The sequence below is a fragment of the Cloeon dipterum genome, chromosome 1 (genome assembly GCF_949628265.1).
Source record: "Cloeon dipterum chromosome 1, ieCloDipt1.1, whole genome shotgun sequence".
NCBI classification, from domain to species: Eukaryota; Metazoa; Arthropoda; class Insecta; order Ephemeroptera; family Baetidae; genus Cloeon; species Cloeon dipterum.
Genome location: NC_088786.1, coordinates 40,123,512 through 40,149,454, shown reverse-complemented (window position 1 = coordinate 40,149,454; position 25,943 = coordinate 40,123,512). Strand labels below are relative to the sequence as shown.

The 25,943-nt window shown below is 37.3% G+C and overlaps 3 protein-coding genes across 3 annotated transcripts; 2 read left to right on the top strand and 1 right to left on the bottom strand.

Annotated features, from left to right (window-relative positions):
- Positions 1–792: 792 nt before the first annotated feature.
- Positions 793–4,253, top strand: LOC135943096 (exonuclease GOR-like). The gene is made up of 6 exons (XM_065489505.1): positions 793–854; positions 919–1,086; positions 1,157–1,734; positions 2,890–3,548; positions 4,005–4,122; positions 4,174–4,253. Exons 1-6 carry the CDS (start codon positions 793–795, stop codon positions 4,251–4,253), a joined length of 1,665 nt encoding a protein of 554 aa, XP_065345577.1.
- Positions 4,254–5,441: 1,188 nt separating this feature from the next.
- On the bottom strand, positions 5,442–8,490 carry LOC135943085 (zinc finger and SCAN domain-containing protein 12-like). Its single transcript, XM_065489495.1, has 5 exons — positions 8,478–8,490; positions 8,321–8,416; positions 7,647–7,757; positions 6,289–6,432; positions 5,442–6,151 (listed from the first exon to the last, which is right to left on the bottom strand). The coding sequence occupies exons 1-5, from the start codon at positions 8,488–8,490 to the stop codon at positions 5,442–5,444; spliced, it is 1,074 nt and encodes a 357-aa protein (XP_065345567.1).
- Positions 8,491–9,571: 1,081 nt separating this feature from the next.
- LOC135943079 (putative ankyrin repeat protein RF_0381) lies at positions 9,572–10,879 on the top strand. Its single transcript, XM_065489480.1, has one exon. The coding sequence runs from the start codon at positions 9,572–9,574 to the stop codon at positions 10,877–10,879; it is 1,308 nt and encodes a 435-aa protein (XP_065345552.1).
- Positions 10,880–25,943: the final 15,064 nt, after the last annotated feature.

Genomic DNA, 25,943 nt, shown 5'->3' with positions numbered 1-25,943 from the left:
CCCATTGCTTTATCAATAATCAAATGCATGCTTAATCTTACAAATATTTAATTGAGGTGTTGATCAATTCTGATTGTGATTATATTTTCTCCGGGTTAAATTAAATTTCAAAATTAATTATATCCAATTCAACTTAAAGGCATGGAAAATTTATTTCATCTCTATCTAAATGAATGATAGTTCTTTTGGAACATTTTTTTTAATTTGATCTTCAGCCGCAGCCTCCGAGAAAAAACTTCTTCAATAGAAGAGCGAATATAAATTTAAAAAAATTATTAATTTTACACCTGCCTTAAATTACTCGCAGATTTCCTTATCATGCCCTTTTACATTCTCTAACAATTATTATTTGCCTTTTTTCTGACTCAAATTTAATTTAATTAGCGGAAGAATATGCAGGCTGGCAGAAGTTATGAGTTGCGTAGGTTGCCTATATTTGCCTCTTCTGCATTCGCTTTTGATTCTTTTGTCTTTCCCACACCCGTGACCTTGTCAAATAGGCGGAGAAGCTCGTGAGATTAGCAAAATGAAAAATTAATTGTAAGGGAAAGAGTTTGTGTAGATAATATGGATGTAATTTCATCTATTTCCCCATGAATGATACTAAATTTTTTAAATATCTCTCGGGAATTCTTTCTAGAGAATAGTAAATTCTTATTTATTTTTCAACGTATTAAAATCAAACACGTCGTAAATATTTCACATTCCATTTCTTCGGTTGAATACGCTTTATTCCCATCTCTTGATTGTTCGAGTTTGCGTTAGTTTGGAGATCGAATCCTTTCTGCTGATATGTCTCTCGAAAAAGAAACGCCTGGCCAATACCTCTTTCCGGTTCCACTAGAAGAAAACAAGTAAGAAATTGCTAGTTTGTATGCATAAATTTTGAATTTGGTTAATTTTCTATTTTATTTGTAGCCCTGAGGCCGGAACAGAAGTGTTTGATCAAGAAGAAGAAGATCAAAATGGATTTCTCTCGCAGGAAATGATTGAGTTCCTGGAATACGAGCAAGGAATCGAAATTCCGTGCGCGGAAGTTGATTTAACAAGCAGCGTGCTTGATCCTATTCCACTAGAAAAAGATGGGTGCGCGAATAATTTTTTATTTATTTTTTTTAACATTGGAAACATTTGCTAATTATATAATTGGACCTAGCTCTGTGACCGAAACGGACGATGGATTGCTGATGTTCGAGGAGATTGAACAAAATGAACTCTTCCAGGAAATTAACCAATTCTTGGATCTGGAGGAAATATTCCAAATTCCATGCACTGAAACTATGAACAGTGAGCAAGATCCCACGCCAGGACCATCATCAGGAGAAAATAAAGACTTGGATTGGAAGGAAAACAAAGATCGTGGAAAGGAGGAAATCCAAGAGGCGGAAGAAGAGAGAAAAACTTCTGCTCCTTCTAAAACTGGATCAAACGGCATTAAAAAGCGAGACTTTAGAGGCAAATGCGGCGAATGCAACAAGATATATCTCCAAATTTCCTGTCACTCCAAGAAAAAGCACAATGGAAAGATGGAAAAGTGCACCGCCTCTCGTGATTGCAAAGAATATTTCGCCTCAGTTCAAAAGAGAACCGAGCACGAGCAAAAGGAGCATTCGGAACGAAAGAAACTCTGCTGCCAAATGTGCAATTACTCGACAGAGTGGAAGAGTAACTTGAAAAGACACGTTCGACTGAAGCATTCGGAGAAGGAAATCAAATGCGGACAGCAGAAGTGTGGCAAGATGTTTGCTTCAGAGGCAGATTTGAGAGATCATACCAAGATGTGTCACAAAATGGCAAAATGTCTCACTTGTGGTAGAGAAATGAGTCTTGCTTCAATGTATGAGTACAAACGGTTTGGAAGATGTCGTGGAACGGTAGCAGAGTGATTGACTTGAAGTATAACAGTTTCTAGATTTTAGTTCATACTTGGACACATATATTAATACGCTACTTCTGACTAGTGTTACTTTTGTGTGTAACATTTCGTAAAATAAATCGTAATTTGTATGGATAATATACTCCCGTCCCTAGAGTTTGTACGAGGAAAAAAATTTCAAATAAATATAGAGTTTGACAATGGTTGTTGGCCTGTAAAACAAATAAACCAATAAAATAAAGGTATTAAACATTTTTGTTTGAATAATTTAAAGAAAATCATGTTAAATAATAAGAGAATTAAAAGCTTTTACGTCTGCGATTTAATCATCACCGCTTGCAGTTCATTAAATATCTTATGTACATACAGACGCTGCGCATAAATCAATTTAGTAACAGAAAGATATGACAATCTGAGGACAGGATCTCAGGTCAAGATATCCTGATAAAGGTCGTCAGTGTTGATATGGGGGTTTGCATGGCTTGTCAAGATGATTAGTTTGAGACATCGTTACTTGAAATCTATGAACACGTTGAATTATTGGAAAATTAAAACACCGCATATGTCGCACAAACTAAATTGAGTTCTTCGCAAAAACGTATGCGGTGCCGCAAAAATCAATCATCATTAAAAATTCGACGGTGAGTTTTTGGCACATGTGATTGCGAGCGCTGGAAATCCAAGCATTTCAAAAGTTATCAGAGAAATTTGTTTGTGGTATTCCGTGTATGTTGAGCACGCAAAGTGGCAGACTGTGAAATAAATCAGTTGTTCGTGAGCCATTCAAAGAGCCAGACCTTTTTCATAATAATTTATTACATTTATGATTTAAAAATATTTTTCGCTCTTCTCTTCAAGTCGTAACACAATTTTTAAAAAGGCATGGCCTGCTACATTAAAAACCAAAGCGATTCTGCAGCAAAAGGTAATTGAAATAATTTAATTTAAATAATAAGCAAGGGAATTTCCAACAATTTTTCTCGTATGAAACGCAGAAAAATTCCCTGTTCCAGAAACAATGTACAGCAAGCTCCAAGAATATGTCCAGGACAAAGAGACAGTGGACAGACTATCCGCCTCATCTTGTGGCAAACGCAATTCCATCAACGTGCCGAAAGACAAGCGTCTCTGCGAGCGATGCGAACAATTCTACGCATTGGAATTGGACGCAAACGGAGATCCCAAGCCGCTGGACCCGGGAAATTTGTGTAGATTCCATCCTGGCAAGCTTGTTACATGCACTTTTGATTGTTACTACCTGTGCTGCTCCTGGAGCAAAGACGCAAGCCCCGGCTGCTCGAAGCACGAGTACCACGTCTCGGAAGATCCGCTTTTTGACGACAAGAGCGAGTACGTGTCGACCGCAGACGGCTGCGGATCAAATCGGGCGGTTTTCGCCCTCGACTGCGAAATGTGCATCACCAAGAACGGTTTCGAATGCGCCCGCGTGTCCATCGTGGACGAGAATCGGGTCGTTGTTTACGATGCTCTGGTCAAGCCTGAAACCAAGATCCTTGACTACGTCACGCAGTTCAGCGGAATCACCAGAGATTTGCTCGAGAAAGGTCCAACGAAGACTTTGAAAGAAGTGCAGGAGGATTTGTTGAGGTTTATCAAGAAGGACTCCATTTTGATTGGACACAGCATCGACCACGACTTGAAGGCCCTCAAGGTAAGATGTTTCCGCTTTTTTCACCGGGTTGTGATCGCTGTTTTGATTCATCAGGCAAAACAGACGCGTCAAAAACGAGATAGTTTTATTTCATAAAATTCAACAATTTCCCTTTGGACGCCATATTTATACTACTGAGATGTTGAAAAACATTGAACTGACACCTTCTGCGTAACCTCAATCTGGGTTTAAAGATTTTTAAATTACCAAGTGGCCAATCAAAAGAATCGAAAAAAGGACGTGCCCACCTAATAATTTCATTATGCTTTAATTGGATTTGCCGCTGTAAGAAAGCGTCTAAAAACGATCTATTTGATGCGGTGGATGATCGCTGACGTTCAGATTGGCCGGCGGTGGTTTATGACAACCAGAACGTCCGCGTAGTCCTCCGCCACGTGAAATAGATCCGTATTTTTCATATATTCTGTTCCTATAATTAACTCAACTAACTTTCAGCTTCACCATGACCAGTTAGTGGACACCGCCATCGTGTTTCCGCACCAAAACAAGAACAGCAGGCACTCGTTGCGGTGGCTGGCTGATTATGTAATGGGACGGAAAATCCGAAATCACGGTAATGAAAAAGTTGGCACGTTTGTAATTATATTAATTTTCCAATTTGCAGGAAGTGGCCACGGACACGACAGCGCAGAGGACGCGAAGGCGTGCATGGACCTGATGCGTTTTAAAGTAGGACCTATTTGAACTGCTGCTGGACAACATGAACTTCCTTTAAGGATTATTTTAAAATTATAAATATATCTACATTGACTAAGCAAAAATGCAACAAAATGTATCTTTGTACAACTAAAGAAAATATGGCTGGTTAAATTAATTAATTATATCGAGTGGACGGTCCACGGCTTTATAGAAAAATAATTAAAGACGTCATTTGCATGCTCGCTGACTGGGCTGATCATCTGTGCAAATTGTGCGATTTATTTCCCATTTAGCACACAAGATAATGGGCGGTCCATGGAATATCCTCAGATTTTTTCGGATTCCCGTGCTTGTCAATTTAATTTTGGCTCTAAATTTATAAAAACCATGAAGTGATGCGTAAATAACTATAAAAGAGGATAAAAGGTTGAGCAAGCAAAACGACAATCAGCTTATTTAAGGGAAAGCATTTGCGAGGAGAAGACACGCGTAGTTATTAAAACGGGAATTTTTATCTGGAGAAAAAGGGGCCTTGCAAGTAACATAGAACTTCATTTGTAATATATTGAAGTAGAAATTTGAGAGTGCGGCTCTAAATATTTACTATAGATTTTAGGATTATGATTAAAAAAATCGTTTTCTCGTTAGAAAGAATTTTAAAATTTTAGGAAAAAGACGACCCTTCAATTCCGCGTTTACCATGACTTTCTAATTTTTTGTTAATCGGATAAGTTATGCACAGTTCAAGCTTTAGAGTTAAAGCAATATTACTTCTCAATTAGATCAACAAATAATAAAAAACATTCCTAAAATTCAGATAGAAAGTTGTTAAAACTAATCTGCAAAAAACCTCTTGCATCGTCTGACAATTAGGTAGCGGTAATAAGAATACATTATTCTTTTTTCCAACTGTAGCACATATATTTTTTATTCAACTTCCGACATGAATGTATCTATAACTCTCCTAAGTTTTCTTTTCTTCTGTTTTCGATTTTTCTACTCAGCAATTTACGAACTAAAATTAAAAGCTACACTACACGCTAATGTTATTGCTACAGTCGAGTGCGATTCCAGCTAACCAAAATGAAATGAACATATAGAAATCTATATTTGTCAAGACAAAAAACATGTACACACGTGTCTCTATAGAGATTGATCTAAAAAACTAAATTTTCCTCTTTTACTTTCCAAATATCTTGGAATAAAGTCGAATTGTTGGTCATTATAAAGTCATCACTCAGCCGCTCCAGGACATCTTCCATCAAAGTTGTGCTTTATAAATCCAGATACGGTCATTTCTTTTCCGCATGTGGGACATTTTACCATTTTGTGGTGGTCTTTGAAATAATGCTGTTTCATATCTGCATCAAAAGCAAACATTCTGCTACAGTTCAGCTCTTCACATTTGACTGTCTTCTCCGAATGTCTCACTAGAATATGTGTTTTCAAATCAGACTTTTGACCTGTCCACTGAGAACAATGTGGGCAGTGGAAAATCTTCCAAACATGTTGTTCGTTTGTCTCGTGATCTTTTCTCTTTTGGTCTGAGCCGAAATGAATCTTGCAACCAGGTGCAGTGCACTTTTGCCGCTGTAGTTCTTTGTGATTCTCATCAAAGTGAATGTAAATATTAGCATGATAGTCCCTCTTGGGGCATTCGCCGCAGTTACCACTCGCGGAACTCTTATATTTGATTTTGTCCGAGTCCGACTCTGTAGAAGTAGATTTTTTCTTATGTTTGGCTCCCTGGGTTTCCTTCTTGGCGCGGTCGTTTTTTCTCTTCAAATTCCGACCTTTGCTTTCCTCTGATGAAGGTCCTGGAAGAGGATTTTTCTCAGCACCAGTCATCCCGGGTTCCGAGATCTGCTGAGATTCAGATTCCTGGGAAGGTTCTTGCAAAGCAACTTCATTTTGTTGACGCTCCTCAGGCACGACATTTGAAGCTATTTTAATTAAACATAAATTATCTATTTTAAGATTCAAATATTTCGTACAATAAGAAGCAAAACTCTTCTTTGCGAATGGAAATTAAACTTTTAATTTAAACAAAAGTCTAGGGAATGAAAATATTTAAATATACCGTGATTGGCATCCATTTCTGACACGTTTTGGAAGATCTTGTATGGTTGCTGCGCTGGAGCGTCGTACTGAGCAGGCTGCGGATTGGCAAGTTGGCTGGAAACTGGAAGGAACTGGCTTTGTTGGACATGCATACTTCCGACACCTGGAATTGAATAATAAAATTAATTGCCATTCATTTTGATAAACTTTTATGAGTTGATTAATATAATATGAACAAAAGTATACGAGTGTAATTAGTGATATAAAAAATCCTCTAATTAACAAACAAATTTTATCAAGAGAACCTTGGCCTTGTGGTGGTGCTACGTAATTTTGTGCAGAGTGCGGAGTGTTCGACAACTGGCCAGCAATTGGAAACATATTGGGTTGCCCGGCGACGCCGTAAGATTGAGCAGCATTTGCTGGTGTAAAAAGAATTCAATTTTAATACATTTGTGGCCTATTGATCAAGTTACCTGTGGTAAACCAGTAGCCATTTTCATTTGCTAGGAAAAATTTGAGGAAATTTGTATTTATAAAAATGAATTTTTATACATTTAAAGCGTTTACCTGGATTTAAAAATGAGTTATCGGCGTTAAATATACTAGGATTTGCAGCTGTGAGGATTGATTGGGGCTGCAATGCTGATCCCTGATCCTGATTGGTGGCTGCAAACCCGGAAGTTGGCACAGGTTGGCTTGCTGGACTCAAGAAATAATTTTTTAATGCTGCAATTAGTTCATCTAATTTTTCAAATATTGCGATTAGCAAAAAGTTTATCCATACCATTCATTGCACGCGGTTCTGCCGAAACTTGGGAGACCGAATGAGGAGAGGCTGATGGCGCTGATGCATAATCATTGTGGACATGCTGGAGTGGCTGGTGAGGGGCACCTTGATGGCTCGGAAGGGACTGAGTTGGCAGGAAATAATTCATGCTTGTTGCACCTGAAAAAATATAGTATGAATGTGCGAAAGAGGCATTACTGGTCTATTAATATTCAGCGCAGGTCACATGTGCGATAAAATTGGTTCGCAATGCGCAGATCCAAGATGGCGTCAGAATTTTGGAAACGAAAAGCTCTCTTTAGACTGCCGTACGAGTGTCAAAAGAGTTTGTTTTTACGATAAAAACCCAATTGGTACGTAATGCAAATTATGCGTCACAATATTGACTAAAACTTGGTTCTGTTCGCGCATTTTCACGTGACCCTTTTTTTCGGCCCATACTCTCCACCGGACGCCATATCTGCGCGTCGCACGAATCTGGCTCCCGCTGGTAGTATTAAATATTCCACAAAAAAGTAAATTATTGCAAAAAAATTTAATTAAAGTAATAATTTAGGGATTTAAATCAAAATTTTCTGTAAACGAACCTTGGTCTGCTGGTGTTTCCAGGTAATTATGAGCGTTAGACTGTGAGTTCGACGACTGCTCAGTTCCGGCGGGAAAAAGACCTGCGAAGTCGTTGGTCTGTTCAGTAAAATCTGAAGAAACGAATTAATTTTAACATTTAAAACAGATTGATCTAACAACAGCTTGCGCCGTTCTCTTATTCGAACATTTGGTTCAATTTTTAGAATATGCAAATTTTGATAAAGATTAAAACAAACGGAATGATTTACCTTGATAATATGACTGCACAGAATTATCGTAAGGCATATTGGGAACTTTGATGAGCGTCATGATAATACTGGTATACGTCTCCAAGGTTTTGTCGAGGCTGCCGTTCTTCAACCTGACCCTGCTGGCTAAATGCTGCAAAATATGAAAGGTTGCTCAGGTATATGCTTACTGGACACTTTTTCTGATCTCGAAAAGCTTTATTTAATTTGACCGAGAACGAAGTCAAAATAAAAAAAATGATTATTAATATTTAACAATTAAAGGAAGATTAAAAATTATTCAAAGCAAAATTATAAGCTGAAATTTGATATTTTCATAGACCTAGTTCAACTTTTGTTTGGTGTTTTCGAATGATTGCTATATAACTTTATTTGATCTGTCATTTCTAGAAAATTCCATGATATTCTAAATATTTTGTTCTCACTCTCATCGCACTCCCAGAGTTGGTAATTGCCGTAAATTTGATCATCTGACTGCAACTGATAGTTTTGATCAGGGAACTGCTGCGGATTATTGTCCCCTGTAATTTCAAATTAATTTTAAAACTGCAAAACAATAAAATCACATTTCTAAATTATTACCTCGCTGGTCCATGATGTTTTGGGCTTTTGCTCTAATTATGTAACCGGGTAACGTGTGTTTTCCTCCGAGAGTGTTCAATGCTGAAAGTCATATGATTCGTTGGATACGCGATAGAGTTTCTGCAGTTGCGCAAGCGCGAATAACGACGAAATTGCAGTGCTGCCAACTCAAAAGCTCCTTGGATGCCCCTCGAAAATTTCAAGAATAAATTAATTTTGAGTGCGGTGCAGTTACTGTCACAATTTGGTGTTTTTAAGAAATTCTCTTATGGGCTCGTAGAGAAGAGTGTAGAAATAAAATGCAAAACGAAATAAGGATTAAAACATTATAGTTGAATAAAATAAAACTACAATCTGAGAACAACAAATCTTAAGTTGTTGAGCATGAGCTAGGAGGTTTGTAAATTCAAGGAAGTTTTTTGATCTGAACCTATCAAAAGGCGCCACGAGAGCACCGGCGACCAATCAGCAAATCGAGTGGCTCTCTTTTATTGGCTGCTTCGTTCCCTTTCGATCTGGCTTGGAGCTGATTAGTAAGCCAATCAGGGAGCCGCTCATCTCTTTTCTCATTGGCCGGCAGCGCTCTCGTGGCACCTTTTGATTGGTTCAGAACAAAAACCACTTAGCATGTTTCCCTTAAATAAAGCTAGGACTTTTTTTTAGCTTAATTTACGTCACAAAGCCAACGGAGACTGTCCTAAATCCTGAATCTTGTGAGTAAAATTTAGTTTTTAGCCTTTTATTCCTAAATTTACGCCTAAAGGTGCAGCATAAAATGCAAATTAGTTTTCACCACAGTCCATCCATTTTTATTTGTATCATTATGTTTAATCATCAGGGGGCCAAAAACAGGTGCGATTTAAATTTAATTAACAAACGGTCAATTTCAAGATGGTATCCAAACGCGAATTATTTATTATTGAGCACTCCGTGGTTTTCTGAATCTTTAGCGTGAGAATCTTAGTGCATTTCCTAAACTTTGTTAAATATTGAAACATATTTTATTTAAATTTGTGAATGACAAGTATCTTGATTTAAATTCCTTTTTTAGAAGAAATATGGAGCCACTTGAAGCCCAGCGTATCTTAAGCAAGATGAGAAATGAAGTCGCGACTCCACTGATGCTGGCGGCCAAGAGCGACGACCCGGAAAGCTGCCTCAAGGAGTTGGAAAGTGACGCGGACGCCTTCGAAGCGGCAAAGAACGAGTCAGAAGAGACGCCTCTCCAGATGGCTCTGCTCTCGGGAAGAATCGATGCGGCTGAGAATCTGTTGAAGTCCGGCGCCAACGTCGATTTGAAGGTGAACGGAAAGAATGTGCTGCACCTCTGCGTTGAGAAGAACATGCTCAGCAGTGCCCAACTCGTGCACAAACGGAGCGACAAGCAGATCCAAGAACGCGACTCCACGGGCAGAAAAGTGATTCACGTTGCGGCTGAGAATGCGGATTTGTCCATGTGTAAATGGTTGGTCGAGAAGGGCGCCGACGTCACGGCTTTGTGCCACGAGAAAAGGTCCAGCGCCCTGCACCGCGTTGGGCTTAATGTGAAATATGGAAGTGAGGAAGAGCTGACCAACTTCTTCAAAACCCTGGGCTTCAGCCTTGAAAAACGAGATAAGGAAGACCTCACTCCCCTCCACTACGCTTTGAGGGCTGGAAATCTGAAGGTTGCTTCGGATATGGTCAAGCTTGGAGCCAATTTAAGGGTGAAGTCAAACAGTCTGAACTTTCTCCACTACTGCGTGAGGCACAATTACTTGGAAAGTGCCAAATTCATTCACGAAAAGGACGAAGAGTTAATCAAAATGGTATGCCAAAGTGGGGGAAGGACCGTTCTTCACATTGCAGCAGAGTTTGCAGACAAGGAAATGTGCCGTTGGTTGGTCAGTCAGGGTGCCAGTGTTTCTACCCTGAGCGGAGACGCGGAAAATAACGTCCTTCACTTCGCCGCACTGAATTTTACTCACGGAGTAGCGCTGACTAAATTTTTCCATGATTTTGGAATTGCACTCAACGAACGGAACAAATTTTGCTTGTCGCCGCTGCACGTTGCCCTCGAATGTGAAAACCTGAAAGTTGCGTACTATTTGCTAAACCTCGACGCCAACATAAACTTGTACATCGACCAATCGAACCTGATGCACTTTTGCGCCACAAGAAACAAACTCGACGCAGCCAAGCTCTTGCACGAAAGGAACCCGGAGTTGATCAAGGGATTGTGTTTCGGCGGCAGGACAACTCTTCACACCGCAGCACAGTTTTCCACCGTCGAGTTTTGCCAGTGGCTCGTCGAGAACGGCGCCAACCCGAAGGTTCGCGATAACCTTGGCCGTTTAGCCTGGCACTATGTCCCGCATGGGGAAAATGAACTAAAAACATACCTTGAACAATTCCAGATCTAATTGGATTGAATCAAATAAATTTTACTCTCACGATCCTTGAAATGTTCCAGTATTTTATTTATTATAAATAACTTTCCGATATTTTTTTAAACCAGTTCAATTTATCTTGGTTTGTTAGACAGTTAATCATTCCACACAAAGTACGTGAGACAGCCATTAAGAATCCACTTGCTTCTCTGATTGGTGGCCAGCGATCTCGTGGCACTTTTTGATTGGTTCAGATCAAAAACCTCCTTGAACTAACAAACCTCCTAGCCAGTTTTCCGGAACTTAGGGGATATTTGTTTCTATCCGTTTTGTTTCAATTTTATTTTATTCTAATCTTGATTTCATTTTGATGGCCTTTTGCATTTTAAATTTGTACACTCTATTTTTGTTGACTTTTTTACGAAATGCGAATATTTTTCTTTCCAATTCACAAGTTGCATAAACCCTAAGTGTTCGAAGCCGCCAACAGATGGCGCCACCGTAGACTTTCGATTTTAAGGTACTTCCGCTGCGATTTCAGACTCAATCTTGCTATTTTGCATTCTTCAATTAATTTGCTATTTTTTGACGTGCTGAAAACCAAAATTGGTTCAGGCAATCGCCGTAGAATCGTGAAAAACTATTTTTTGAAATAAAATAATATTTTCCAACGTTTCTACGGCGAATGGCTGAACCGATTTTGGTTTCCAGCACGTCAAAAATTAGAAAATTAATTAAAAAAAGCAAAATAGCTAGATTGAGTCTGAAATCGCAGCGGAAATGCCTTAAAACCGCTTAAAACAAAATTTTTAAAAAAGGCTGTGGTTGTGTGGTTGCGCCATCTGTTGGCGGCTTCAATAATTAAAGGTTTATGCAACTGGTCAATTCCATTGAATATTGCCACATTCATAAATCATTGCCATATTTATACAAAAGCTGCAATTTGTGGAATATCCCTTTCACTTTTTACCACGATCCTTCCCGATTATAATTTAAACTCGTTTATTTCCCGCCGAAATTCATCCGAATCCTATTTTTGCGAAATGAATTAAATTTTCAGCTGGTTTTTCGGTTCTGACTTCCGACGATCGTTTGAAATGTTGGTTTAATTAAAAAATTGAAAGAACCGTATTATCCAAAATCATGACAATCCTTTTATATACATTGGCATTTAAAAAATTGAACAGAGTATGGATAAAAATTTCCCGCCACGGTTTTAATCTCGCTTGTTAAATTAATTAGTTATAATTGAGTGGGCGCTAGATGGATTTTTAGAAAAAAATATTTAATGACGTCATTTCAATGCTCGCTGACTGGGCTTATTATGTGTGCCATTTGTGTGATTTTTTTCACATTTACTAGACGAGATCAGGGATGTTCCATCAGTTCCATGGAATACCCTCAGATTTATTCGGATTTCCTGCTTGGAAATGTAATTTTGGCTTTAAATTTATAAAAACCTGTAAGCTAGGCGTGAATAAATACGTATAAAGAGGGAATAAGGTCGAGCAAGCAAAACACAATCAGCTTTAAGGGAAAGAGTTTGTGGGGAGAATAGACACGCGTAATTTGTTAAACGGGAATTTGTATCTGGAGAAAAAGGGACTTTGCAATTTGCAAGTAACAAAACTTCATTTGTAATATAAATTTAAGCAGAAATGTAAGTGTGTGGTTTTAAGTCTTTTAAACTGATGTGGCGTGTTGAATTAAAAATTAAAATATTGCTATTTTTGTAAGATCGAATTTTAGAAATAAGACTTCCCTCAACTCCGAGTCTACCATAGAGACCTGCGCGGTTTTATTTTTTAACAACCGTTGTTACCAATACCATCAAAATATTAACCACAACCGCACCAAAACCGCAACTCCAATGACATAACCGCGGTTGCGGTTAACCGCAATAATACCGCAAAAACCGCAACGAAAATATACTAATAAAAAAATTCCGTTTTTTTGAGTGAAATATGGTTATGGTATTTTTCCTTTTTTTTTAAATTTTTTTGTACCTAATAAATAACGTATAGCGGTCGAAATACAAATTGATTCCTCGAAATTTAGGCTCAGATTTGAGATAAATGCGGTTCATTTTGGTTGTATATTTAAATTATACTGTATATACATATTAAAAAAATATATATCATAATCGTGGACTGGACTTTATATAATATTATATTAATATTTATTATTGTTTATTCAATTCACTGTTTCCGGGGCTCTAGCTCGGGGCCCCGGAGCCCGATTCGAAAAATTCCTACCGTGGCATACACTTTGGATGTGGGGAAAGAGAATCCAAATTCAGCCAAAATTAAGGCTTTTTCAAATTTTCTCAGCAAACGTGGTGCGATAGACCATATATATGGAATCTGGGTGAAAATTTCCGGCGAAGCCAATGGTGTTAAAAACCAATCGGAAAAAAATGATTTTTCATGAAAATCGGTGAAAATTTGAAAACTGTGTCGGGAAGTTCAGCTCGAGGGGAAACTGTGGGGAACAAATAATCTTGTTCATAAAAATTTGAAATTCTATATAAGGCTAGAAAATGGTAAGTTAATCCTGAAAAATTTTGGTCTTTGAAAATTATACCAAAATTGTCCATTTCATAAGGGGTCTAAGTTTGGCTTTGCAGCTCGGAACCTCTACATTGGGTCCAAAGAAAAAATAAGAACAGATTCTGTGAAAGCTGATGAAATTTTCAATCTTATATAAGTGGAAATAGATTTTCCAGCACCATCAAATTTTCTGGTAAATTACTGAAATGTTCACTTAACTTATAGAAAAAAGAAAAATTCGAGAAAAATTGTTCAAGCAGGTGACTAAAATTTTGCTGGGGATCTTCATCAACATCTCATGAAAAGTAAAAACATTCGTGAACGCCGTTATCGGGTTGAATGCAATATCCCAAGTGTCCGCCTGGAAAACCCGATAAATTCGAATGTTTGTATCCAAAAACAATAAATTTGCATATTTTTAGACTCGTCATAAAGGTTTTCTAAAATTGGAGCATGTTTAAAAAAGTTGTGGAATTTTTTTAAAATTTTCAGAATTTGTTCGGAAAGTTCCGACTTTTCAAAATAGGTGAACATGAACTCGTGATATGACTCATTGTCAGTCATCGGCCAGGGAAGGGGTCGTATCGTAGGTATTGCGGTTATTTTTGGATGACCAAAACCGCAAAAATAAAACCGCAACCGCACCAATACCGCACCGCAACTGGAAAAGAACTCCATAACCGCGGTTTTGGAGTGCGGTTTGCGGTATTTTTTTCCAAAACCGCAACCGCGCAGGTCTCTTACCATGACCTTCCAATTTTTTTTAATCGGATAAGTGATGCGCAGTTCAAGATTTAGGGTTAAAACAATATTATTATCTCAAATAGATCAACAAATAATAAAAATGCATTAATAAAATTCTGATAAAATGTTTTTAACTAATCTGCACAACAGCTCTTGCATCGTCTGACAATTAGGTAGCGGTAATCAGAATAAATTCTTTTTTCCATCTGTAGCACAAACTATTTTTTATTCAACTTCCGACATGAATTTATCTATATCTCCCCCAAGTCGAAAAAATGGCTTGTAATATTTTTTCTACAGTCTCATTCTGTTTGGATTTTTCTACGCAGCATTTTACGAACCAAAATTAAATGCTACACTACACGCTAATGTTACTACTAGAGTCATGTGAGATTCTAGCTAACCAAAATGAAATAAACATATTGAAATGCAAAATTTGTCAATACAAAAAAGAACACACGTATCTCTGGATATTGATCTAAAAACTAAATTTTCTTCATTGACTTTCCAAATATCTTGGAATGAAGTTGAATTGTGGGTCTTTATAAACGCATCGCTCTTGCCGCTCCAGGACATCTTCCATAAAAGTTGTGCTTCCTTAGTCCAGCTACGGTCATTTCTTGTCCGCATTTGAGACATTTTTCCATTTTGTGGAAGTCGTTGACATGGCGTTTCATAGCTGCCTCTGAAGCAAACATGCTGCTACATTTCAGATCTTCACATTTGACAGTCTTCTCCGAATGTCTCGCTAGAACATGATTTCTCAAATCAGACTTTTGACCTGTCGAGTGAGAACATTGTCTGCAGCGGAATTTCTTCCTAACATGTGGGTCGTTTGTCTCGTGATCTTTTCTCTTTTGATGTGAGCCGAAATGGATCTTGCAACCAGATGCAGTGCACTTTTTCCGATGTAGTCCTTTGTGATTCACATCAAAGTGATAGTAAATATCACAATGATAGTCCCTTTCGGGGCATTCGCCGCAATTACCACTCACGGAACTCGTATATTTGATTTTGTCCGAGTCTGTCTTTGTAGAAGTAGATTTTTTCTTTGGTATAGATCCATGGGTTTCCTTCTTGGTGCGGTCATTTTTTCTCTTCAAATTCCGACCTTTGCTCCCCTCTGATGAAGGTCCTGGAAGCGGATTTTTCTCAGCATCAGTCATCCCGGAATCCGAGCTCTGCTGAGATTCAGATTCCTGCACAGGTTCTTGCAGAGGAACTTCATTTTGTTCACGCTCCTCAGGCACGACGTTTGAAACTATTTTAATTAAACATTTATTATCTATTTTAAGATTTCGTACAATAAGAAGCACAACTAATTGTCTTTACGAATGGAAATTTAACTTTAAATTTAAATAAAGGTCTAGGGAATGAAAATATATTTAAATATACCGTGATTGACATCCATTTCTGACACGTTTTGGAAGATCTGGTATGGTTGCTGCACTGGAGCGTAGTACTGAACATTCTGGAGTGACTGCGGATTGGCAATTTGGCTGGAAACTGGAAACTGGCTTTGTTCGACACGAAAACTTCCGACGCCTGGAATTGAATAATAAAATTAATTGCCATTCATTTTGATAAACTTTAATGAGTTGATTAATATAATATGAACAAAATTATACGAGTGTAATTAGTGATATAGAAAATTCTATGATTAACAAACAAATTTTATCAAGAGAACCTTGGCCTTGTGGTGGTGCTACGTAATTTTGTGCAGAGTGCGGAGTGTTCGACAATAACTGGCCAGCAATTGGAAACATATTGGGTTGCCCGGCGACGCCGCAAGATTGAGCAGCATTTGCTGGTGTAAAAAGAATTCAATTTTAATACATTTGTGGCCTATTGATCAAGTTACCTGTGGTAATCCAGTAGCAATTTTCATTTGCTAGGAAAATGTGAGGAAATTTTTATTTATATAAAAAATGGTTATACATTGAAATGGTTTACCTGGATTTAAAAATGAATTATCGGCGTTAAATATATTAGGATTTGAAGCTGTGTGCATTAGTTGGGGCTGCAATGCTGATCCCTGATCCTGATTGGTGGCTGCAAACCCGGAAGTTTGCACAGGTTGGCTTGCTGGACTCGAGAAATAATTTTTTAATGCTGCAATTAATTCCTCTAATTTTTCAAATATTGCGATTAGCAAAAAGTATATCCATACCATTCATTGCACGCGGTTCAGCCGAAACTTGGGAGACCGAAAGAGGAGAGGCTGATGGCGCTGATGCATAATCATTGTGGACATGCTGGAGTGGCTGGTGAAGGGCACCTTGATGGCTCGGAAGGTACTGAGTTGGCAGGAAATAATTCATGCTTGTTGCACCTGAAAAAATATAGTATGAATGCGCGAATCTGGCCCCCGCTGGTAATATTAAATATTCCACTTAAAAGAAAATTATTGCAACAACAATTAATTAAAGTAATAATTTTGGGATTTAAATCAAAATTTTCTGTAAAAGAACCTTCGTTTTCTGGTGTTTCCTGGTAATTTTGAGCGTTAGGCTGTGAGTTCGACCACTGCTCAGTTCCGGCGGGAAAAGGACCCGCGAAGTCGTTGGTCTGTTTAGTAAAATCTGAAAAAATGAATAATTTTAACATTAAAAACAGTTTGATCTTATAACAGCTTGCACCGTTCTCTTAATTGGAACATTTGATTCAATTTTTAGAATATGCAAATTTTAATAAAGATTAAAACAAACGGAATGATTTACCTGGATAATAAGACTGTACATAATTATCGTAAGGCATATTGGAAACTTGATGAGCGTCATGATAATGCTGATATCCGTCTCCAAGGTTTTGTTGAGGCTGCCATTCTTCAACCTGATTCTGTTGGTTCATTGCTGCAAATGAGAAAGATATTGTTCAGGATTGTTTGCTTGACAATTATTCTGATCTCGAAACGCGTTATTTAATTTGGCCGAGAACAGTCAAATTTAAAAAAATGATTATTAATATTTAACAATTAAAGGAAGATTAAACATTATTCAAAGCAAAATTCTAAGCTGAAAATTGATGTTTTGATAGCTGAAGTTCAAATTTTCTTTGATGTTTTCGAATGATTGCGAGTTTCTATTGTCTGATATTTCTAGAAAATTCCAGAAGATTCTAAATATTTCGTTCTCACTCTCATCGCACTCCCAGAGTTGGTAATTGCCGTAAATTTGATCATCTGACTGCAACTGATAGTTTTGATTAGGGAACTGCTGCGGATTATTGTCCCCTGTAATTTCAAATTATTTTTTAAAGTGCGAATCAATAAAATCACATTTCTAAATTATTACCTTGCTGGTCCATGATGTTTTTGGCTTTTGCTCTAATTATGAAACCGGGTAACGTGTGTTTTCCTCCGAGAGTGTTCAATGCTGAAAGTCATATGATTCGTTGGATACGCGATAAAGCTTCCGCAGTTGCGCAAGCGCGATTAACGACGAAATTGCAGTTCTGCCAACTCAAAAGCTCCTTGGATGCCCCTCGAAAATTTCAAGATTAATTAATTTTGAGTGTGGTGCAGTTAATGTCGCAATTTGGTGCTTTTCAGAAATTCTCTTATGGGCTCTGGACAAACGTAAATAAGAGTTTAGATGTAAAATGCAAAAGGAAATAAGGATTAAAACAATATAGTTGAATTAAAATAAATTACAGACTGAGAACAACCAATCTTAAGTTGTGGAGCATGTGCTAGGAGGTTTGTAAATTCAAGGAGGTTTTTTGATCTGAACCAATCAAAAAGTGCCACGAGAACGCCAGCGACCAATCAGCTAATCGAGTGGGTTATTCTTATTGGATGCGACGCTACCCTTTCGATCTAGCTTTGAGCCGATTTGGCAGCAATGGCAGTGATAGATTGAGGGTTTGTGCATGGGGCAGTTGCGCAAACGCATTAAACGATGAAAATCGTGCTTTGCGTTGTTGCCAATGTTCATCTAGTATGATTTTGTTTGTGATCAATTTTTTAATTAGCCTGAAAGAGACAAATAATTGTCCCATTTTTTTCAGAGTACAAATTATTCGATGTGGGCAAATAATATCAAATTATTTTAAATCGAGTTGGCACCGACGCATGCGCAACAAAATATACATACAAAAGAAATGTTTGTGAAAGGAATGTTTTAAATGAGGGATAATTGTGGAAGAGTTTGAAATGCTATGAATAATTTTTCACGTTCCGGCCGCACATCGCTCTCAGCTCCTTCAGTTTTTCTCTGACAACCCTCGCGACACTCAAAAATTGCATAAATTTGGCTTGCGTGTCCGCGGATGGTTAAAAACCGCATCTTCTGCATGCTGAAGACTTTCTGAGTTCTCCTATTTATGTACTCAGACACTCAATTAAGATTCACCGAATTATCAACTTCAGGTACAGAGTATCTCGAGAGAGAAATTAAATTCTACCAAATTCCACAAAAAGTGAAAGGTAGGCAACCTGTGCGGCTTGAGAGAACTGCAGGTTGCATAAACTTTCAAGGTGAAACCATAATTTCATGAAAGGTAAAAAATGATTTAATTTAATTTCCTAAATCTGTATGACTTTTACTGGTTTTTTTTAATTCAGAACACAAACATTTACGTATCATGTAAATATTTTAAAAGCTAAACAAAATGCAATGTTTATTTATATTTGAATATTTGTAAACAAAAATGAATGAAAGACCAAAGTACAAATATGAAGAGTGGGTCCCTCTCCATCTCCATTCATTCAGAGAAGGTTCAGTCCCGATTCCGGATTCCAGAGAAAACGTTTTGCCTTAGTTTTTGATGATGGTGTCTTTGCGATTGACCAGAGTTGTTATAATTCTTACAGACTTTTTGAACAGAACTAGACAGCCTGAGGACACAATGGAGTCAGTTATTTCGGACCAGCCGAGACACGTCGAGCACAAGATTGAAAACTCGAGCAGCGATGAGGAGAGTTCCTCTTTGAGTGTCCAGTCTCCAGGTATTTGGAATAAAGTTAATTTCAGTTTCGTTGTTTAACTGTCCCAATCAGAGAACATCAGGATTGATCCTGAAGATTATTTCTCGTCGGATTTTGAGGATATGGTGAGCCTGGGACTTTCCTCCAGTTCAAACGAAGAAGAATTAATCAGCCAGTGCGAAGAAAATCTGCTTAGCAAGCAAAGTTAGTCAAATCTCACTTTGAAGAGCCAGAGAATAATTTATTTCCTTTCAATCTAGGTTTGGATCCTGCTCAAAATGTTGAAGATCAAAGCGACAAATCGAATGTCGAAAACAACATTTCAGAGCCGCAATTTGAACTGAATCGAACTGACACAGACGCTCAAAATAACGGTGGATACAAATGCGGCTATTGCGGCAAAATATTTCCGAATGCGTACGAGCTGTGGCTTCACTTGGACGCAGAGCATTAGAAAATTCGCGCACAGTAAAATTCCAAACTGCTGGAATTTTTAAATTCTTCGTCATATCATCCGAATTTTCATAAAGTGAATTGCTAACCAATTTTCTTGATCTTGAAGCTATTTCCATTGCTGCTCATGGGCCTCAAAATTAGTCAGACAATTTTCCGCAGCACGAACTTAGTGCCACATTTGTTTATGAGAATCGGACTCTCAATCAAATGGCGCTGGCATCGCTTGCGTTTATGTGACGTCAGCAGAAATTGCTGGAAAAGGGACAAAATGGAAAGATGAGCAGGTACCTGAACCAAGACATTCCATGCGCTTTCACGAAGCCATTTTATAATGATTTCCAATATTTTTGTCATGTAGAATTTAACACGTATATAATTCGCCGTCTGAAAAGGGTTGGGAGAACATCAGTCATAATTTTTAATTTTTATTTATTTTCAAACACGTCTGTTGCTTTAGAAATAAAAGTTCACTTTGACCTTGGTTAATAGCTCTTTTATTTGCTAAATTTTCTATCTACTTGGTTTGAGTTTATTTTGTACAAAACTCTGCTTGAATTTTGATATTTGTTTTCACACTGTATTGCGTCTGTAAAGCTAAAATTCATTTTAATTTTGAATTAGAAGTCGAGTAAAATTAATCTTAAAATACACGCTAAAATTCAAGCATCAAGCCGCGTCACTAAACATTCAGTCAGTCCACGTAAAGTATTAAGCACACTCAACAATTCGCCGTTTGTGCTGAACAAGTGCATAGCGGCTCATGTCTCTGCCGCATTTGGGACATTTTTCCATTGTGTGACACATCTTGACATGCCGTTTCAAATCTGCCTTTGAAGCAAACATCTTGCCACACTTCTGCTGTCCACATCTGATTTTCTTCTCCGAATGCATTATAAGAACATGTCTTTTCAAGTTGCGATTCTGCTCTGCCGAGTAATGGCAGAATTGGCACTGGAATTCCTTTCGTTCCTGATGCTCCCTCTGCTCGTGCTCGATTCTCTTTTCAACTGAGGCAAAATAATCTTTGCAAACACGATCAGAGGCGGTGCACTTTTCCAGCTTTCCATTGTGCTTGTAACTGGAGTGATGGGAAATAGCGAGATACACCTCGTTGCATTCGCAGCATTTGCCTGTACAGTCTCCTTTTTTAATGACTTTTGATCCAGTTTTGGGAGAAGCAGAAGATTTTCTCGTTGATTCCACCTCTTGGAATTCCTCCATTCGACGATCGTTGTTTTCCATCGAATCCCAATCATTGTTCGCCTGCGATGAAGGTCCAGGATTATTGGCATCATTCTCGCCACCAATTCTCTGAGTTGCAGAATCTTGCTGCAATTCCTGGATTGGTTCAAGCAGAGCATCATCGTTTCGTTCACTCTCTTGATCCCAGGACCCAGAAATGCGAAAAAGTATAATTATTTTTATTTCAAAATCATTCGAAACCATCGCAATTATATTACCTGCTTTCTTCTTGTGCAAGCGGAACAAACGCTTTTCTCGGGATTCCTTTTACGCGAGGCATTTCTGATAAGGGATGGAAAGTTCCAAGTCAAGCGCAACACTCGAGGGAAGGAATCCAACTGAAGGGCTGAGAGGGGAACGACCGAAAGGAGAACAATTCATGGCTTTTCAAACTGTCGAACAATTTTTCCTCATTTCAAATATATCTCAGCACAAAATGTTAGAGACCAGACAAAAGAAAATTTATTGATTTTGTATTCCAATGTTCTTCCGACCTGCGTTTTTAATTCTGTATTCCTGCTGGACCCCTTCTCATTATTAATTTTTAATTAACTTTGATATTTTACACTGAAATTCAAACATTCATTTCGCTAATTTATATTATAATGTGTTTACAAAATTAAAATGCTGGAAATAAATGTTTTCAGAAGCAAATTATTTAATTACAAATAAATATATCTACAAATTATTAAGCTTGAATTGAGATATTTATTCTGCTTATAAATTAATAAATTTCCGATTTTAGAATTTTTTTAGAATTGAAATGGAAAATCGGGAGCCACGCAAAGACCGTCTTTAACGAAGTTTCTGAGCACACCAATTGATTTTGGAGAGTCGAATTAGCTAAGGTATTATTTCCATAAAATTCTCAAAAAAGATACAAAAATAAGAAAGTTATTTTGTTCTTCAAATTGCAATTAAATTATAATTGTAAATCAGATCTGCACCCAAGCTCAGTGCATCCTCTTGAATTAGAAAGCTTTTCTTCGATTTGCCTTGATTGTTAGATTGCATTTGGGAATAAATAAAATAAAATATTTCGAAAGATATTTTCGCTTCCATTTTTTATATTTGTACATGAAAATACTTCTCCTTAATCGTCAAAAATGGTTTCTACCATTGTTGCTACAGCTAAGTATAGCATGGCATTTCTCTTATTCAGCAATTTACAGAAAAAAACTAAACGCTAATGTTATTACTACAGTCGAGTGCGATTCTAGCTAACCAAAATTGAAATAACATATTGAAATCTATATTTGTCAAAACATGTACACACGTGTCTCTGGAGATTGACCTAAAAAACTAAATTTTCTTCATTTACTTTCTGAACATGTTGGAAAAAAGTTGAATTGTGGGTCATTATGAACGCATCACACTGCCACTGCAGGACATCTTTTATAAAGGTTGTGCTTTCTAAGTGAACCAACGGTCATTTCTTTTCCGCATGTGGGACATTTTTCCATTTTGTGGTATTCGTTTACATGAATTTTCATATCTGCCTCAAAAGCAAACATGCTGCCACAGTTCAGCTCTCCACATTTGAAATTCTTCTCCGAATGTCTCCGTAGAACATGTATTTTCAAATTACCCTCATGATCTGTCGAGTGAGAACAATGCTGGCAGCGGAATTTCTTCCAAACTTGATGGACCCTCTGCTCGTGTTGGCTTCTCTTTTGATCTGAGGCGAAATAGATCTTGCAACCAGAGGCGGTGCACCTTGTCAACTTCCGACTGTGCTTGTGCTTCGAGTGACTGAAAATATCGCCAAAGCGCTCTTGTTGCATTCGCCGCATTCACCACCTCTGATTTTTATTCTGATTTTTTTAGAGTCCATTTCAGTCACAGAGGATGAACTCTGTACTTTTTCGCCTTTGTTACTTTTCTTGTTTTGCGTCAAATTCCGACCTTTGTTTCCCTCGGATGAAGGTCCTGGCATTTCTCAGAGTCTTTTCATTTCAAGATATTTTTTACGAAAACTCGTCCTTAAAGACATTCTTCGCACGCTGAATTCTAATCAGACAAAAGCGGTCGATATATTCGAAAAATCTTCTGCCTTTTCCAAATATTTGAAATTTCTATTATTATTGAACAATATTATATTTTTGCTAAGAAGTTCAGCAAGTAAAGTTTCCCTTAAACATTCAAACTATAGTGCCAGATCGGGATTTTTCAATAAGAAATTTCGAAATTGTTATTATCTGTTCCAATCTTTAGAATTTAATAACTAGGGTTGGGAAACTTAGACGATCGACTATTTTTTTCTGTGCTCTATTTCTTTCCAAAAACATGAAATCTTCACGAATCATGAAAAATGATGACGATTGACACCCACTTAAAATCGTCTAAAACCGTCTAAATTGCCAAAAATCGTCTAAACCCGCCTGAAACAGTCTAAAACCGTCTAAAATCCCCCAAAAGAGGCCGTTTGCTGGGGAAATTCTCACATTATACAACATAACAGAATGCAACGTTGATTTGCCGCGATTATCTAGGCTCCCAGAGCCATCTCTGCACGGGTGGATTTTTTTCACCCGCACCCAGCCACGGAATTCTAAATTTTAACCCGCACCCGCGGTTACGTGTGTTCCAAAACCCCGCAACCGCATTACCGAAGCCCCGAATCTTCATATTATAAATTTTGCTATTCACCAGTTGCATTAAGCCCTTTTAGTGTTTGAAGCCGCCACCAGATGTCGCCACCGTTTACTTTCGTAATAAATTTAATTTTAAGGAACTTCCGCTGATTTCAGACTCAATCCTGCATTCTTCACTTAATTTATTTTCTTTTGACGTGCTAAAAACCAAAATAAGTCCAGCTATTCGCCGTAGAAGCGTCGGAAAATATTTTAAATTTATAAAATAGTTTTTTACGATTCTACACCGATTAGCTTAACCGATATTGGTTTTCAGCACGTCAAAAGGAAGAAAATTAAGTGAAGAATGCACAGTGGTAGGATTAAGTCTGCAAGTGCCTTAAAATTGAAAGTATACGGTGGCGCCATCTGTTGGCGGCTTCACAAAATATTTCATGGTTTTTAGTGCATATAACCCGCAACCGCACCGCACCCACCAGAAATGACTAAAAATTCAACCAACCCGCCACACGGTGCAGTTAACCGCGGGTTTAAACCCTCACTCTTATACCCGTGCAGGGCTCTATTAGATGTGTCGTCGGTGGTGTCATTTGTGTGCCAAAAAATAATAAAAATTCATTGTATAAGTACATTTTCCTGCCTTTTCCTAGGACCTTTGGTAATATTTAATTGAATTATTTGGCCCATAATTTGAATAATTGAAAGAAAAACTGAAAAAATATTGAAAATGCCTGAAATTGGCACCAGAAATCAGCCTTCTCAAAACAGTCTAAAACCGTCTAAATCGCCAAAAACAGTCTAAAAAACAGTCTTTTTGTGGGCAAAAAGCGTCTAAAAATAGTCGACTATTTTGTACAAAAAACAGTCTAAGTTTCCCAACCCTATTAATAACTAATTTTGGACATATTATAATGTGCTAACCCTTTCAGTTGCTGTAAAATATTTTATTTTTTATTTCTTACTTAATCCTTTTTTTAATTAAATGCTAATTCAATAAATATTCTAACAGTTTTTTCTTAACTACGATGCGTTGATACAATTTTTGTGCATTTTTATCCTGTAAATTTTAATTTAAATTTAATTTTATTAAATTCAACTTACGTAATTGATACAAATTTTTTATTAATCCTCGCATTTATTACCCGTATTTATATACCTTTAAAATATCTCTCACGAAAATTTTTTCAGTGGCAGCCTGATAAGATAATAATAAGTGTTTTCATACATATTTCTCTACCAGATTTTTCAACAAATTGAATAGAAAATATCGTGAATATTTAGCGTTCCAGACACGAATATATTCCTTTTCTTCAATCGGAATTTTAGGAAAAATAAGACGACCCTTCAATTCCGCGTCTACCATGACTTTCTAATTTTTTGTTAATCGGATAAGTTATGCACAGTTCAAGCTTTAGAATTCAAGCAATATTACTTCTCAATTAGATCAACAAATAATAAAAAAACATTCCTAAAATTCAGATAGAAAGTTGTTAAAACTAATCCGCAAAAAGCTCTTGCGTTGGCTGATAATTCGGAAGTGTTTTGATTCTATTAATAAAATAAATTCTTCCAATAGACTTTTTCCAAATGTAGCACATATGCTATCTTTTATTCAAATTCCTACATAAATTTCTCTATAACTTTCCTTAATCGTAAAAAATTGTTATGAACTATTTTTTTACAGTTTCCTTCTGTTTTGATTTTTCTACTCAGCAATTTACGATCTGAAATTAAAAGCTAAACTACACGCTAATGTTATTGCTACAGTCGAGTGCGATTACAGCTAACCAAAATTGAAATGAACACATTGAAATCTATGTTTGTCAAGACAAAAAACTTGTACACACGTTTCTCTATAGAGATTGATCTAAAAAACTAAAATTTCTTCATTTACTTTCCAAATTACTTGGAATATAGAGGTGAATTGTGGGTCATTATAAAGTCTTCACTCTGCCGCTCCATGACATCTTCCAAGCCGGTTGTGCCTTCTAAGTCCACCTACGGTCATTTCTTTACCGCATGTGGGACATTTTTCCCTTTTGTGGAAGTCGTTGAAATGCTGTTTCATATCTGCATCAAAAGCGAACATGCTGCTACATTTCAGATCTTCACATTTGACAGTCTTCTCCCAATGTCTCCGTAGAACATGCTTTTTCAAATTTCTCTCTCTTTCTGTCGAGTGAGAACAATGTCCGCAGCGGTATTTCTTCCAAACATGTGGATCGTTTGTCTCGTGATCAATTCTCCTTTGATCTGAGCCGAATGGAAATTAAACTTTTAATTTATATAAATGTCCAGTGAATGAAAATCTTTAAATATACCGTTATTGACAGCTGATTGTGGAAAACTTTGGAAGATCTGGTATGGTTGCTGCGCTGGAGCGTAGTGCTGAACAGGCTGCGGATTTGCAAATTGGCTAAAATCTGGAAGAAACTGGATTTGTTGGGCATGAAAACTTCCGACGCCTGGAATTAAATAATGGGTTTCATTGCCATTCATTTCACTAAACTTTTATGAGTTGATTAATATATATTATTAAACTCTATAATTGTAATGAAACTTTTTATCCTGAGAACCTTGGACTT